This window comes from Pipistrellus kuhlii, unplaced genomic scaffold, assembly GCF_014108245.1.
Source record: "Pipistrellus kuhlii isolate mPipKuh1 unplaced genomic scaffold, mPipKuh1.p scaffold_m20_p_4, whole genome shotgun sequence".
Classification (NCBI taxonomy): Eukaryota; Metazoa; Chordata; class Mammalia; order Chiroptera; family Vespertilionidae; genus Pipistrellus; species Pipistrellus kuhlii.
Genome location: NW_023425540.1, coordinates 91,739,404 through 91,756,771, shown reverse-complemented (window position 1 = coordinate 91,756,771; position 17,368 = coordinate 91,739,404). Strand labels below are relative to the sequence as shown.

Here is a 17,368-nt window from a genome sequence, read left to right as displayed (position 1 = left end):
CACTCTTTCTAAAAATCAATGGAGAAAATAAACTGATGAATAAAATAGATCCAGAGACATAAGAGCATGGAAGAGACTGATGAATCTCAAAAGGAAGGCAGGGGTGAGGGATAGGGAACTTATATGCATACTAGAGGCCCGGTGCACAAAATTTGTGCATGGGGTGTGTGTGTGTGTGTGTGTATATATATATATATATATATATGTGTGTGTGTGTGTGTGTGTGTGTGTGTGTCCCTCAGCCCAGTCTGCACCCTCTCCAATGTCAGACATCCCAGGACTGCTGGCTCCCAACCGCTCGTCTGCCTGCCTGCCTGCCTGATTGCCCCTATCACTTCTGCCTACCAGCCTGATCACCCCCTATCCACTCCCCTGCCAGCCTGGTCACCCCTAACTGCACCCCCTTGCCAGCCTGGTCACCCCCAACTGCCCTCCCTTATAGGCCTGGTCCCTCCCAACTGTCCTCCCTTGCAGGCCTGATCACCCACAACTGCGTTCCGCTGCTGGCCATCTTGTGGCAGCCATCTTTTGTCCACATGGGGGTGGCCATCTTGTGTGATGGAGTGATGGTCAATTTGCACATTACCTCTTTACTATATAGGACTAGTAGCCCACTGCAGGAAGATCCCTGCAATAGGGCTTCCTGCTGCGCTCTCCCCCACCCCATCTGCTTCTCTTCCTTCTCCCTTGCCCCCGCTTGCTTGCTTCTCCGAAGCTTCACTTCCTTCTGCAGTGCTTGGCTTCTTTCTATGATTTCTTGATATGCAAATTTACCACCACCTGGTTTGGGTTATTTTGCATAATCGCCCATAATTGCCCATAATCGCCCGATTGGTTGATGGGCGTGGCTTGGGCACAGCGAGGGTGCGGTCAATTTGCATATTACTCTTTTATTAGTTAGAATATAATACTTTCAACAATAAATCAAAAAGAAAAAATCTAAAAAAAAGATAAATGGAAAAATATCCTTAGATGAGGATTAACAACAACAAAAAACTTAAGTGTATTCTTGATTTTACAAGACTCTATTCTATAAAAAGATGTTAACTGTCTCCAAATTCGTATATAAATGCAGTGTAATGCCCATCAAAAATCTGGTGGCTTTCTGGAGAAACATGACAAAATTATTCTGAAGTATATCTTAAAAATGAAGCATCTTCAGTCTGTAAGCATGTCACTCCTGACCTCTTTCGAGGTCACACAGGCCTTTGAGGCCATTTCCTAAAAAAGAAAAAAAGAAAAGAAAAAAGCACACCCACCAAAGCCCTGAGAACAGGCTCTGAGCAGACCACCGTGGAGACCCTCAGATGCGATGCCAGGGTGGTCTTGGAACAGAGCAGGAAGGACCCCACTTTCCAAAGGACATTCATGGTCACCCTCACTGTCGACACCTGCATCGGGGAGGACTCACCTTGAAGTCTCGCTTCAGTGACGTTGACCTGCCCTGGGAAATGCCAGCAGCAATCACGGAGCCCGAGTGAATCATGGGCCCCTCCTGGAAAGCGCAGAACAGCCCATCAGGCCAGTTCAGAGAGAGCATGGAGGGCAGAGGACTCAGCCCAAGCAGCGCTCCTCGGTGCATTACCTTTCCCACCGCCAATCCTCCCACCACGGACAGGATCACACCAGATACTTTAATCACCAGGGTCTGGAACACAAAGGAAAGAGCGTCAAGTCCCTGATTACAGATGGCACCACGGCACTGCACACAAAGCAAGACTCATCACATAACCAGCACCCGTGAGCAACAGAGGGCACTCGGAGGGGCCAGCACAGCCTCCTCCCCCTTGAGGTCACTCTGCTCCCCGGTGTGTCCAGGCCCCAGAAGCATGTGCTCCCCATATGGGAAACGCATTGGCTAAGGCTCACAGACCAAAGCACCGGAAATGGCCATGGGAGGAAGCCTGACTTGCCAACCCCTCGGAATGAGTGTGTCATCAAGAACATGAAGCATGAGTGTTAAGGAAAACTTTGAGAAATGGAGAGAGCTCACAGCAAGGCTCCCACTCCAGCACAGGTGCGAACCCCTGTGAGGAACTGACAAACACGCCACAGTGGCAGTCACAGCACGCACACCACTGACGCCTTTCTCTGTTACATAAACTGGGCAGAGAAAGTTTCCACCCCTTTCCAAAGAAAATGTATACAAAACCCAGCACATCCATGCACACGCTCGTGAGCAGCACACACCACGGTCTGGGTGAATCTGGGAGGTGCAGGCGGACAAACAGAAGGTTTCTAACCCAGCAAAGAACCCCCATGCTCGCAGCCCGGAGTTCACCTCCTCACCTTGAGCCGGACCACGTGGGGGATCTTCACCCCGTTGAGGAAGCACTTGATCTGGGGGATCCCACTGCCAGCAGCAACCGGCTGGAAGGAGAGAGAAGAGAACATGGAGCCGGCCAAGCTGAATGAATGGATGGAGATTAGGAGGCCCAGGGAGACTCAGCCTCGTGGTGCTCTGGATGGGGAGGGGATGACATGGGACTGGATCGGGCAGATGCCTGCGAAGGGGCTCCCCAGATGCAGAATGACCACCGAGGGTGCAAGTGCTGTGAGATGTGGGAGGGGCTGGGTGTGGAAATGGAAGGAGGTGCCGGGCCCCCACAGGGGCAGAGTGGGGACGCTCCAGGACAGACTGGAGGCACATATCACGCACTAGCTGAGAGGAACCAGAGTTCCTCGGTCTCCCTTGGGAGGGGGCACCGCACTGCACACCAGACGGAAGCTTCGGGGTGCTTCCCCCTCTTCCTACCATAAGGGAAGAACAAAGAGGCAGGCCATGCGAAGGGCTTCTGGGAGAAGTCTTGGAATGAAGGGACACCCTAGGGGAGTCTGATCCCCTCAGGTGGGTGGTCCCCCCCATTTGGACCGCTGGGACCTCCTAGAAGTGAGCTGTGCGTTCCCCCGTGGTCTTTGCCGTGTGGGGTGGGCGTGGGGCACACCACCAGGGAAGGGGGGTGTTCTTACTGAACCATTTAACCTCTGCACTAGTGTGACCACGGGCCCTCACTGGCAGAAGCTGCAGTAGGTGAGCTGGAGAAGTTCCCACCATCCAGGGCTCCCTGGTGGCCGTACCTCTATGAAGGCAACAATCATGGAGCCGACCAGCACGAACGCAGAATTCAACGTGGCCCACAGCAGGAGCGAGAAGGACAGCCCCCCTTTCTCCGTGAACTTGTCGATATCTGGGCTCATCAAGGACGAGTATCAGCTCCATTTGAGTACGTCCCCAGCATGCCTCACCCCCCGAGCATGACCTCCAAGTACACAGAGGGGGGTGAGAGGCGGGGAGGGGGCGACGCAGTAACTGCTCATCTCAGAGACATTCCACTGCCGTCCCAACTCGCCCAGTGGAGGGCAAACACCCAGGCCAGCGCTATCTCCTGATGGGCCCGCTCTGGGATGCAGTCACTCATGGGGCCCTACGCTCTGCTCCAAGCTCCACCCCGTCTGTGCTGGGTCCCTTCCGAAAAGGATACTGTCCTTGACCACCTTGTATTTCAGGCCGGCCAAGTTCTCCACCATGATGTCGATGAAGCAGGCCACGAGCCCCGTGAGGATCCCTATCATGGCACAAATGACCCAGCGCTTGATCTCCACTGTCCGGAAGGCCTGAGGGGGAGGCACTAGTCAGAGGCGAGAGCAGTGGCAAGACATCAGGTACAGACTGCTCTAGCGACAACATGACTGGCCCTGGAATTCCCCAAGTCAGCCTCTGGTCAATGTCTGAGAGACGATGGAGCATTGGGGGGGATCTTCCCAACCAAGCCATAATCAGTTGTTGACATCACGGCCACTGCAGCTGACATCTAAGAACAGCCTTCTTTATTGTTTTTGAAATGACACACACACTCCTTTTTCCGGATCAGGTGTTGGGTGGGTGTCTCTTGCTCCAGACACAAACCAGAACCTGTGGCACAAGGACTGAGGACAGGGAGATGGAGGTGGGAGAGCAGCACCAGCCCAGCCTGCAGGTCACCAGGGCGGGGTCCAGGCTGCCCGGCCCCAGACTCACCATGTGGTTGATGCGCCTCTCCTCCTCCAGGAACAGTTGGTTCTCACTGTTGTCGTAGTCCAAGCTCTGCAGACCAGGGTTACACAGACAACACAATGATTGACCCCGGTGTCCCGGGTTCACGTCGGGCAGGGGTGGAGGGGAGGCTGGAGAGGGGATCAAGTGCCCGGGGCGGTGTGGGGTAGGGGCACCAGGGAGGAGGCCCACCTCATACTTGAGGGACAGGAGCTTCTCGTTGTGCGGGATCTCCTTGGGGAAAGGGTGAGGGGGATCCATCTCCTGCAAAGGAAGAGGCAGAGCCACACACTGACAACCCAGCATGTTGAAGAACAAAGCGCAGATGAGGAGAGGACAGAGCATGTGTCTACTCATCTCATGAGGTAGTACTCTCCTGACCCCAAAGCTAAACATGGATGCCACAAGAAAGGAAACTCACTACAAATGCACACCCTTTGTGAACACAGACACAAAATCCTCAACAAGATGCCAGTGGGTTAGATCCTACAACACACCAGGAATGCAAGGGTAGTTTAACATCTGAAAATCAATTACTGCAACATCTGTGGTACATTGGAGAATGTATTATTGGTCTTTGTACCAGTTCCTAGCACCTGGCTCCTAAAATCCTGGGCATCTCTGGGTAGTGTCTTATGTGAGCTAATGAGGTGGAGGGATCATAGGGGTTCCTGGGCTTCAGGATGGGCCTAATTGCCAGAGAGATCAAGGCGTTATTAGAGGACAGGATCTCTCAGTCTCAACATCAGTAGAGGGAGAGGGGCTGGAGATTGAGCTAATCACCAACGATCAATGCCTTAATCAATCAGCCTTTGTAGTGGAACCTCCATTCAAACCCTAAATGAAGGGGTTTGGGGAACTTCTGGGTTGGCGAACATGTGAGGAGCTCCTGGAAGAGGCATGGAAGCTCCGAACCCTTCCCTGTGCATCTACTGCCTGCTGTCCCTGAGTGTAGACTCTATCATAATTCAGTAAACATAAGCAAAATGTTTCCCTAAGTTCTGTGAGCCCTTTAGCCAATTATGGACATAAGGAAGGGGTCAGGGGCACTGTGATTTATAGCTGGTCATTCACCAGCACAAATGACAACCTGGACTTGTGACTGAAGACTGAAGTGGGGGCAGTCTTGTAGGACTGAGTCCTTACTGTGGGGTCTGTGCCAACATCATGCAGTTAGTGTCAGAATGAACTGACTCATAGGACAACCAGGTGGTATCTGGAGAAACAGAATTAGCTGGTGTGAGGAAAACCCACCACATATTTGTTATCAGAAGTTTTATGAGTGAAACAAGTGTAATGCCACTTTAATAGAGTAAAAGACAGAAAATACATGTGACCTCAATAGACACAGAAAAAGCATCTGACAAAATTCAACCCCTCTTGCCTTGGCTGATGTGCACAGTGGTTAGACCATCACCCTGTCAACAAAGGGTTGTGGGTTCACTCCCACCCCCGACTGGGTGCATGCAGGAGGCAACTAGTTGATGTGTCTCTCTCACATCAACGTTTCTCCCCGCCCATCCCTCCCTTCCACTCTCTCTGAAAAGCAATGGAAAAAATATCCTCAGGTGAGGCTAACAACAACAAAAATAATCAACCCCTCTTCATGATTAAAACACTCAACAACTAGGAATAGAGGGAATTTCCTCATCCTGATAAAGGAATTTGGCAAAAACCCACAGGTAACATCACACTCAATGGTGAAAGACTATGCTTTCCCCTAAGCTCAGGAACAAGACAAAGAGGCTTGCTCTTGCCACTGCTATTCAGCATTTTCCTGGAAGTTCTACCAGGGCAATTAGGCAACAGAATGAAATACCATAAAAAGCATCCAGATTGTAAAGGAATAAATGAAACTCTACTTGCAGATGACATGATCTTATATGTAGAAAATCCACCAGAATATACTAAAAAACTGTTAGAATGCATTCAGTAAGACTGAAGGATACAAGATCAGTATATAGTAAACATCAGATTTATTTCCATGCATTGGCAATGAACCATCTGAAATGCAATTCTGAAATGCAATTAAGAAAACAACTCTAGCCCAGCCAGTGTGGCTCAGTGGTCACAGTTCGATTTCCAGTCAAGGCACCTGCCCGGCTTGAGGGCTCAATCCCCAGTAGGTGGCATGCAGAAGACAGCCAACCAATAATTCTTTCTCATCATTAACGTTTCTCTCTCCCTTCCTCTCTGAAATCAGTAATATTATATATATATATATATATATATATATATATATATATATATATGAAACAACTCTATTTACAACAGCATGAAAAATAAAATGTATAAAATAAAATTTATTCCTAAAATACATTTAACAAAAGTTGAAAAACAACTGTATGATGAAAACTATAAAACATTGTTGAAAGTAAGGAAGTGGAGATCTAAATAAATGGAAAAACATCCTGTGTTCATCAGTAGACTTAATATTCAATTCCAACACAATCCCTGTCTAAATTCCAGCTGGAAGCATTCAAGAAATTGACAAGCTGATCCTAAAATCAATATGGAAATGCAAGGGATGTTTCAGACCCAGAACAATCTTGAAAAAAAGCAAAGTTGGAGGACTCAAACTTCCTGACTTCAAAACTGACTATAAAGCTACAGTGGTCATGACAGTGGTGGGGCTGGCTCAAGAACAGACTGAGATTAACGGCAGACAATCGAGAGCCAGAAATAAACCTCACATTTATGGCCAATTGATTTTCTGCAAGGATGCCAAGACAATTCAAAAGGGAAAGTATAGTCACTTCATGAAATGGTGCTGGGAAAACTGGGCATCCAAATGCAAAACTATGAACCTGAGTCTGTACCTTACACCATACACAAAATTAGTGAAAAACAATCAAGACCTAAAACTACCGAACTCGTAGAAGAAAACACAGCAGTGAATCTTTATGACCTTGGAGTAGGCAATGGTTTTTTAGATGTGACAACAAAAGCAAAACACAAGAAAATAGATAAACCAGAATTCATCAAAATTAAAGGGTTTTGTGCTCCACAGGGCACGGTCAGAAAGTGAGATGACATCCACAAAACAGGAAAAAGTTTCTCAGAATCATGCATCTGATGAGCAATTTGTGTCTAGACTATATAAAGAACTCCTACAGCTCAATTATTAAAACAGAAATAACTTGATTACAAATGGGCATAGGATCTAAATGGACATTTCTCCAAAGAAGACACACAAACAGCCATCAACACATGAAAAATGCTCAGCATCACTGGCCACCAGGGAAATGAAAATCAGGACCACGCACCTGAGGAGGAAGTCAAATGCAAGTCTGGGTGGACATTTTCAGGACATGTCCCCCTGGAGCTGTTGGACAATCCAAGCCTGACACAGGGGCAGAAGAGGACATCACCACTGCCCAGGGACATCCACCCTGAGAGGCCCGTCCTGCCCCAAGGGCCCTCCTCCAGCCTGGCATCCTTCTTCCACCCACAGCACCCGCCCTGGCCTGCTTCCTCTGCCTACACAGAGCATGCTCAATCAGCATTCAACACCGGTCACACACTTCCCCTATCTGGCTTGGCCTTGGGGAACATGGCCCCTCAGAATAGCCTTCCCTGGTTGCCTAAGCTCTGTGGGGCCCCAATGTTTGCTCCTCATTGTCTCTGAGCTCTGCTCGGCCCATTTCTGTCTCTGAGTTCTATATGGCTCTGTCCATATCTGTCCCAGAGCTCTGCACAGAATTGCCCATGTCTGTCACTGAGCCATACACAAAACTGCCCGGTCTGCACAGATTTGTGCACGTGTCTCCCAGAAAAACCCGCCATCCTCCAGTTTCTCATTTACTGTCTGCCTTCAGACTAGGTTGCAATGCCACCAAGCAGGCCTCCTGGGTATAAACAGGAATGATTCCCACTCACTGGGTTCAGAAGCTCATCGTCCGGCTCCACGTTGCTCATCTGTCCGATCTGGAAAGATGCCGAATGGGGTGACTGGAAGAAGAAATGAAATGTCAGGGCACTCAGCCACAGGCCCAAGCTACAATAAGCATCACCATCCCGCCAGGAGAACCTAGCCTCACCTGGCCCTGCCAGCGGAGCAGAGACCCACTCTTGCTGTGTGGAACGACAGCAGGGCCAGTGCTGGACCCGTGCCTGTCTCCACCACCCACAGCCTGTCAATGTGTCCAGCCCAGGCCTTCCCCACAGCAGACCCTGCCCTTCCTTGTTTTAATGGGTTTCGGAGATTAGACACCTACTAGACACCAGAACCCAGGGCTGCAGGCAAGCTTGCTGCTGCCCTCCCTGGCCCCCTTCCCTGGACAACACAAACCCATTCTCCATGTGTTCCCCCATCATGAGACAGTGGTCTGCTACAGGCCTGCAGGCCAGCTCTCCAGACATGTGATCTGAGGCCCTCCTCTCCTGGGGCAGGAATACCCTCAAACCCCAGAACCCTCCCACTTTGAAGTGAGGCCACATGCTGGGACCCAGGGGGCAAGTCAACCACAAAGCACAGAAAACCAGGAGTGTGACTTCTCTTAGGCCCACTGCTGGGGCATGGCAGAGGCCTGGATGAGGAAACAAAATACATTCATCAGTTACCTTTTCATTTCAGAGAAGCAATAAACCATGGGTTAGCTAAGTATGTTTCAAATATTACATACTTGATCTCAAAGATGGTTCTTTGTTTCTCTGCAATGCAAATGCAGTTAGGTGCCCTACATTTTATCTGGTAGCTACACATGCAGTGGAAAAACAAGCAGCCAGCCCAGGCTGCGTGGCTCAATGGTTGAGCACTGACCTATGAGCCAGGAAGCCACAGTTCAATTTCTGGTCAGGGCACATGCCTCAATCCCCAGCAGGAAACAGCTGATCAATGATTCTCTCTCATCATTGACTAGAGGCCTAGTGCATGAAATCTGTGCATGGTAGGGTCCCTAGGACTGGCCAGTGATTGGGCCTCCCTTCTCCAGCTGCAGGCTGCCGGCTGCCGGCTGGGGCATTCCTTTGTTCCAGGTCACGAACTGGTGATCAGTGCATGTCACAGTGAGCCATAGAACTCCCAGTCTCCTGGTTGAACTCCCATGGGGACACTTTGCATATCAGCCTTTTATATATAGATGTTTCTATGTCTCTCTCCTCCTCCTCTCTGAAATCAATGAAAACATAGGAACAAAGTCTGCTGTACACTCAACGGACCTCAGAGGGGTATTCAGCCAAAGAGTGCACTGTGACTCCAGTATAGGAAGTTTACGTCAGGTGGAAACAACCTGTGCTGCCTCAGTGGCTACTTTTGGGGGACAGGAAAAATGAGGGCACGAGGGAGCTCAGAGGACATCAGCTGACTGGAAGTTGTCTGAATCTCCTGGCAACACTGTAAACAATTACAACAAATTGGGGGCCTTATATCAGGAGAAATATATTCCTTCCCAACTCTGGAGGCCAAGGTGTCACCAGGCAGCACTCCCTCCCAAGGCCCCTTTCTGCCTCTTCTAGCTTCTGATGGGTGATGGCATCTATCGGGTCTAGTAATAATTAATGTCGTTTTTAAACATTCGTTTAAAATCTTGCTTGGCCTTGACTTGTATTGACATAACCTTCAAACACGTGGTATCTACAGAACGTGTGAAGTGCAATTAACAAGTTTTGCTTGAAAAGCTTGTGTTTGGTTTGGTTTTTGTTGCAAAACTAGGGCTAAGAAGATGGCGGATGAAGAGCATATTCGGAATGCATGCTTTACGAGTTCCAATTAGGAAGAAAAGCAAGTGAGGCTGCAAAAAACATCTGTAGTGCTCTTGGTCAAGATGCAGTTAGCGCCAGAAAATGCCAGCGTTGGTTTGAGAAATTTCGCGAGGGAAATTTTTCGTTAGATGACAAGAGTGGTCGAGGCCCGTGTGTCCAATTTTGATCAAGAAGCTCTTCAAGCTCTTTTGGTGCAAAATCCTCAAATTACCCAACAAGAGCTTGCGACAACTTTAAATTGTTCACAAAAAACAATTTCCAATCAATTGCGTGCACTTGGCAAAGTCCAAAAGTTTGGAAAATGGGTTCCTCATGAGTTGACCGACAACAACCGTAATCAAAGAGTCACAATTTGCAGTTTGCTCCTCTCTCGTCAAAACCGTTTGCCGTTTTTAGAGCAAATTGTTACTGGAGATGAAAAATGGGTGCTGTATGTTAGATACATATGGTAAACATCAGAACAGGTGATTAATGAGAAAAAGACCTGTATCCTTCTAAAAACAATTGACAATGCCTCCAAATGGCTGCATCTTATGAGAAAGGCTGTGCTGACCCAGAAAGGGATCCCAGCTAAGAGTGAACTCGAACCAGGAGGTGGCCGGGCACTGGCTGCAGTCCCCACACCCCAGACAGGACACAGTCATCAGGAAGCATGCCCAAGCTGCAAGCCCAATCACAGCAACACCAAATACACTTTCCTGAGGACATGTCCACACATGCAGACCGGCCAAGCAGACAGGGCACAAAGACGGGCAAGCCCAGCTGGCAATGCCCAGGCGGCATCAGCTGGACTGTGAAAGGAGAATGGGAAAACCGATACTGCCATCCAACCTGACAGATGGAGCCCACAGAAAGGCAGTCTGGCCCCTTTATCTTATTTGTCACTGATCATAAAAGCAGCTCAATTACATCGGGCAGTCATTCCCACCACACCAAGGCAGCCCAGAGTTGATCCCCATTCCTTTCACATCTAAACGTTCCTGGGCCAGGCTGTGACCTCACGTGCAGCCCAGAGAGAGAAGGGGCAGGACTCAGATGACAAAAGGTCCTCTGCACTTGCCTTGATGCCAGATGAGCACAGGGGACGGCACCCTGAGGGAGCTGTGTGGACCCAGGAAGGCTGATGAGTGGGAGGAGCTGAGCCACGGGCTGGGCTCTCTCCCTTGTCCACACCTTCACGTTTTCATCACTTCTTTTCTGAACTTTATGGGCATCTTTTAGGAACTATCTTTTGTGGTAAAAAAAGGCCATTTACTCAAAGTTCAATTATTTGTGTGTTGCATCTATTTTCTTCTCTTTTCTTAAACACACGTTAAATTAAATACTGATCTTCTAACTACTGACATGCACAAGCCTGGCTGCAATCTTCCAGGACAGGCTCTGATGCAAGATTTACGTACTGTGCGGTTCCACTGACCTGACACTCTCAGAACGCCAGGCTGCGGGGATGAGAAGTACTCGTTGGGGGAGGAGTGGCTGTAAGAGGAGGACAAAGGGATCTGCATGGTAATGGGCATGCGCTGTGCCTTGCCTGCAGTGGAGTGCTCACACAATCTACACATGACCTAATAGCAGAGAACCACATCCACGCACTGTGCCGATGTCAACACGGGTTTCTGTATCGCACTATGAAAGATGGAACCATTGGATGAAACGGGGGAAGGTATGCAGGCCCTCTCTATACTGTCTTTCAATGTCCTCTAAGTCCATAATTATTTTTAAAATTTTTAAATTTATATACAAATGGGACATCCAACTGAAAAACACTGTGTGTCAAAGGAAACAATTAACAAAGTAAAAAGGAAACCCATAAAGTGGGAGGAAATATTTACAAATTATAGATTTGATAAAGGGTCAATATCCAGAATATATATTAGTAAAGGATTTGTACAACTCAATTACAAAAAAAACAACACACCTAATCTGCTTAAAAAAATGAACAAAGGACTTGAATAAATATTTCTCCAAAGACATACAGATGGCCAATAAATATAATACATGAAAATATGCTCAGCATCACTAATCACTAGGGAAAGGCAAATCAAAACTGCAATGAGCCTGGCCGGGGTGGCTCAGTGGTTGGATGTTGAACTATGAACAAAGAGGTCACAGTTTGAACCATGACTTCCTGGTTAGTGCACATGACAGGATCATGGGCTCGATCCCTAGTTGGGGGCATGAAGGAGACAGACAATCAATGATTCTCTCTCATTGATCTTTCTCTCTCTCCTCCTCCTCCCTTCTTCTCTGAAATCAGTAAAAATATATTAAAAAAAGAAAACTACAATGATACCACTTCACAGCTGTGAGTCTGGCCAGAATAAAAACCCAAACAGAATAACAAGTGTTGGCGAGGATGATTAGAAGCTGGAAGCTGGTGCACTGTGTGGGTGTGAATGCAAAATGGTGCAGGCACTGTGGAAAACATTATGAAAGTTCCTCAAAAGTTAAAAATAGGACTATCACAAGATGCAGCAATTCCACCCTTGTATATATATATCCAAAAGAATTGAAAGCAGGATCTCAAAGAAGCATTTGGACACTCATACTCATAATAGCTTTATGCATAATGGCTGCAATGTGGAAGCAACCCAAATGTCCATTGATGATGAAGGGGTAAACCAGCGGTAGGATATACATACAATGGAATATTATTCAGCCTTAAAAAGGAAGGAACTTCTACAATATATGCTACAACATGGATGAACCTTAATGACATTATAGTAGGAGAAAGTAGCTGGTCACAAAAACACAAATACTGTGTGATTCTCCTCATTTGCGGTCCCTGGAAGTCAAATTTATATAGAGATAAAATAGAATGGTGGCTGCCAGAGGCTGGTGAAGGGGAAGTTAGTGCTTAATGGGCACAGTTTCAGTTTTGCAAGATGAAGAGTTTTGGGGACGAAGGTGGTGATGGTTGTGCAACAATGTGAATGTACTTACCAGCATTGAACTGTACACTTAAAAATGGTTAATATGATAAACTTTGCTGTATGTTTTGACCGCAATTACAACAAAATTTAAAAACAACTTAAAGGCTGTTGGCTGTCCTATTCTGCTGCTCTGCATTCTAACATCCTCCAGGCTCCATGCTCAGCACTGAGCTTAAGACCGCTACAGCTAGGGGCTCTCAGTCAGAGAAAACACATTTCCCATAAACAAGTAAGTGTAAACTATGAGACTTGAGCTCGATGGGTGGTTGAGGAGAAGGCACTGAGGCTGAGACCTAAAGGAAGAAAAGGAGCAAGCAGGAGGAGGGGCTCTGGGGTGGGAACTCTGTGGAGGGGGTGCGGGGTGCCTCCCCAGGCCATCTGGCTAGGCCTGAGGCCACCCTTGTCCCTTAGCTCTCTGCACTGTCCGTGTGTTCTCGTCTGCCTCTCCAGATCGTGAGCTTCCTGAGGCCATGGCTGTCCCATCCACACTGTCCTGGACAGGAGCCCTTGGGGAGGAAGCAGGGTGGCCAGCCGGGACCCTACAAAATGGGGCTGAGGGTCAGCAGATGGAGAGGAAGGACAATAGGACGATGACAGTAAGACAGAGGACTCCTGGAGGGGATCCCTGGTGGTGGGACCCCCTAGAGAAAGACAGGAGCTCACTTATGATCAGCAGAACTCAAGGAGCTGGATGACAAATGATGGGCTGCAGCTTCCCGGCAAGCCCCCGCCTCCCTGGCATGCTTAGTCTGTGGCTCTGGGCCACCAGGCAAAGCACCGTCTCATGTGGTAACCCCAGATCCCAGGGAAGATCCCCAGAATGATTCTAAACGCCCCCTGGGAATTCTCGGGCACAGCTTCCCACAGCAAAGGTCCCCGGAAACGTCCCGCACTTACAAACACTGGAAATACCCCGCCCCCGCCCCAGAGCGTCTATTTCTGTCTCAGATTTCCTTCCATAAGTTCTTAAACTTCCTATTGCCCACGCACATGCCCATGACTTGCTGGCTGACCTCACCCTCTCTGTGCCCCAGCAGCAGACAGGCAGGAACTCACTGGCTAACCAAAATCCCACACGAAGGGGACAGCAACCTACAGGTAACTCTGAACAGCCCGGTCCTGGACAGAAAGAGGCTGAGCTCAGGCTGCTCCCCAGCTCCTCCTCACTGGGCACTTAGCAGCTTGACCTGGGCACAGGGCCACCACTTGATCTCACTCTGCCCGGAGACGCTACTTCAGGAGCGGGGCAGGCTGTGCCTGTGCTAAGGTGGCAATGGCACCATGGTCACTCTGGACATCCTGCAATACAAGCCCTAAGGACCAGGTGATGAGGACAAGTGCTCACGTCCAGGTCACCAGAACATTCCCAGAGGGCAGCCGTTGGTCTGGGTCTTCGTTTTAGTTCAGGTGGCCCTGGCCTGAGCAGCTTACAAGCTGCCTTCTGCTGCAGCACCGGGTAGGGTGCACGAGCCTAACCGTGAACTCAGCCTGCTGGCCCAGAGCACGCCCTCCCTGCGCGAAAGCCAGCATCCAGTGGGACAGCTGCCAGGGGAGTTGCGCATGAATGGCAACCCAAAGACAATCACTTTTGTTCAGCTGGCTATTTTGTCTGTTTTTTTTTAATCCTCACCTGATGGTTTGTTTAGAAAAGGGGAAGAGAGAGAAACAGAGAAACATCCACATGAGAGAAAAATACTGATCAGTTGCCCCCTGTATCCACCCTAACTAGGGATCGAACCCACAACCTAAGTGTGTATCTTGATTAGGAATTAAACCTGCAACCTTTTTGGTGTACGGGATGATGTTCCAACTGAGCCACCCAGCCAGGGCTGTGCAGCTGTTTTCAATGCAGCCCAGAGTGACTAATGTTTTCTGTCTTATGACAAGCACTGTGCTCAGTGCTGCACATCTATAACTTCTTTGCAGATGCAGTGGCTGGAACACCTGGCCCAAGGAGTGCTCCTTATACAAATGCCTCTAGTCCCCCCTTTGCACTTGCTCATACAAGGTGGGCTAAAGATTCTTTAAATAAAGAATGCTTTCTGTGTTTGGCCTAAAAGAGCAAATTTGTGGTGGTGGGGATAAAGCAGCTGTCCCTGCAGGTCTGAGCTGACTTCTCTTTCCACTCTCCACTGCGATTTACTGTCCAAACTCTCGCAGGGTTGCAAACACACATTCATTCCCTTATTGTTTCCCATCTGGCTGTTCACCCGAGGCTTTTGCACTCTTTAAAAATGCACCCAAGTATGACCTCTCCTGCCCTTGGGGCCCCTTACACAGTCCTCACGGAGCACTGGCCTGTTTCTCCATGAGTCTGGAGCTAGTAGGAAGCTGCTTTGTGTACCTCTGTGTCCCAGGCAAACTGCATGCAGCCAGGACAAAGTAGGTGCACAATAAATTATTTAAAATTTGTTTAAGAGCAGCTCATCTATTCTTATAAATGCAAACAGACAAAAAAGCTTGCACAGATGTAAGGGAATGCTTTTTAAGGGAGGAGATCAACAGGCTCCTTCCAAAAAAGCCAACTCATGTATCTAGTTGCAAAGAGAAGTGGGAAACCCCAACGTATTTGTTCAATCCCGAGATAAACCCAAATCCAACCTCAAAGTTTCCAGTCCCTTTACCTGCCAACCCTTAAAGCCAGTTTTATACTTCTGTTTGTAGACTTCAGATAACTTTATGCTATTTGTGGTGCTTTTTAAAATTCTTATCTGAGGATGTGTTTTTACTGATTTTAGAGAGAAAGGAAGGGGGGGGTAGAGAGAGACACCAATGTGAGAGAGAAACACCAATGTGAGAGAGAAACATTAATCAGTTGCCTCTGGCACACGCCTTGACCAGGGATTGAACCTGCCATCTTTTGTTTCACTGGATGACACTCCAACCAACTGAGCCACAGCAGCCAAGGCCAAGTAACTTTCTTTCATTTTTATTATTTTTTAAATTATATTTTATTGATTTTTTTTTTTTTTTACAGAGCAGAAGGGAGAGAGAGAGTTAGAAACATGGATGAGAAACATTGATCAGCTGTCTCCTGCACACTCCCCACTGGGTATGTGCCCGCAACCAAGGTACATGCCCTTAACCAGCATCGAACCTGGGACCCTTGAGTTCGCAGGTCAACGCTCTATCCACTGAGCCAAACCGGTTCGGGTCAAGTAACTTTCTTTTAAAAGAGGAAAAAAACCCAGAAATGTCCCAAGAAAATAACAAAGCACCCACATCCCCACCACTGCAAATTTTCTACTTTAGGCCTGACACAGAAAACATCTGAGCAGGTTTCTCTCAAATGAAGCTGAGCAAAGGGCCGGCTCTGACCTTCATTGTCCAATGAATTTCTAAGGGGCTGGGGAAACCTAACCATAAGTTCTGGACAAACAGCCCCCTGTCTCTCCTAGTCCTTAAACACTATACAATTACTTGAAGGACAGATCTCGAACAGGAAGAGAAAAAGTAAAGAATAAGCACAAAACAAAATCAGACCAACCAACAAAGATAGTTCATTAACTATTGTAAAAAGAAAAAACATTTAAAGACACAAATTGCATCACTGACATGTTGGACACATTTCAACCACCCTGACTTGTTGCTTAGTGTGTCTGGCTGCAATGAATTGCTAAGGGAAACGTACTGCAGGTACCTATCATTCCTAAGATCGCCCGGAAGTCTGTACTGATCCCTGAAGAGAAGAGGGGCGGAGTTCCTCAGTTAATCTCATTGAAAAAGAAAACTCTGCAACCTAAACTGTTAAACTCTGGGAACTGTCAAACTAGTTGCTCATGCGTCTATGACAATTCTAAAAAACAAAAAAAAAATACTGCAGGGCCGGATTCACCTGAGCAGAATTCCATTTGCCTGCCCTTTAAAGCCATTTTGGAGTCAACTGCCAGGAAATATATTAGCTTCGTGCTGTCAAGGACATGACGGCAAGCGTGCTAACCTGCTCACCTCGCCCATAAAACACCCGAGTGTAATGGCGAATTCCACCTGATCCTGGGTCCCTGCTGGGCAGTTGGCCCAGAACTTACTCCCAAGACTCTGGAACTCAGGACCTAGGTTACGATGATGCCAGCTTCGCCATTTGCCAAGGGAGACCCTGGGCTGCGTTCCCGAACCCGTTGGCGGCTCAGCTTCCTTGTCTTTACAATGGGGATGAACTACCGAATCCTGACTCACCGAGTCCCTGCAAGGCTCAGCTGGGACGGCGCACTGCGCAGCCCACGCCACCCCCGGCCCAGCAGAGCGCCTCCATCGAAGGACCGTCAGAGCCCAGCCCCCCGAGACTCGCTGCGGCCCACGGCCATGCTGCAGCGTGTGCGCCGCCACGGCTGGACCGGCTCCCGGACCGGCTCCCGCGGGAGAGAAGATTGAGGCGCGGACGCAGGGCTGGTCCAGATCAGCAGGAGGCCGCCCCGCCCGGCCGGCGCGGGCCCGGAGGTGTGGAAGTCTCTGCCGGCCGGGCGCGAGGCCTCAGTCTACCGGGGGTTCCTCACCTGGCGGGCGGCCGCGGGCCCTGCCCCGTTCAGCAGCGGCGAGCCCTCGCCGGCCGGCGCCTCGGGCCGTGCCGCCCTCCGCAGCAGCGGCGCCGCCTCGTCGTCATCCCGGTCGCGGCCGGACCAAGACACCTTCTTGGAGACGTTGGCCATGGCCCGCCGCGCCGGCCCCGTGTTTGTTCTCGTGACCCGCGCCGACACCACGT

The 17,368-nt window shown here is 49.1% G+C and overlaps 1 protein-coding gene across 2 annotated transcripts in view; it reads right to left on the bottom strand.

The window, feature by feature from the left end:
* CLCN7 (chloride voltage-gated channel 7) overlaps window positions 1–17,368 on the bottom strand; it is a 28,322-nt gene extending 10,954 nt beyond the window's left edge. The window contains exons 1-9 of one of the 2 annotated variants that reach the window (XM_036408879.2): window positions 17,163–17,368; window positions 7,913–7,984; window positions 4,226–4,297; window positions 4,019–4,084; window positions 3,483–3,615; window positions 3,079–3,188; window positions 2,290–2,370; window positions 1,586–1,648; window positions 1,412–1,495 (exon numbers count right to left, since the gene is read on the bottom strand). In XM_036408879.2, coding sequence (XP_036264772.1) covers window positions 1,412–1,495; window positions 1,586–1,648; window positions 2,290–2,370; window positions 3,079–3,188; window positions 3,483–3,615; window positions 4,019–4,084; window positions 4,226–4,297; window positions 7,913–7,984; window positions 17,163–17,315 — 834 coding nt within the window. In that variant the 5' untranslated portion in view covers window positions 17,316–17,368. The remainder of the gene's footprint in view (window positions 1–1,411; window positions 1,496–1,585; window positions 1,649–2,289; window positions 2,371–3,078; window positions 3,189–3,482; window positions 3,616–4,018; window positions 4,085–4,225; window positions 4,298–7,912; window positions 7,985–17,162) is intronic. The other variant, XM_036408880.2, reaches the window with a different exon arrangement.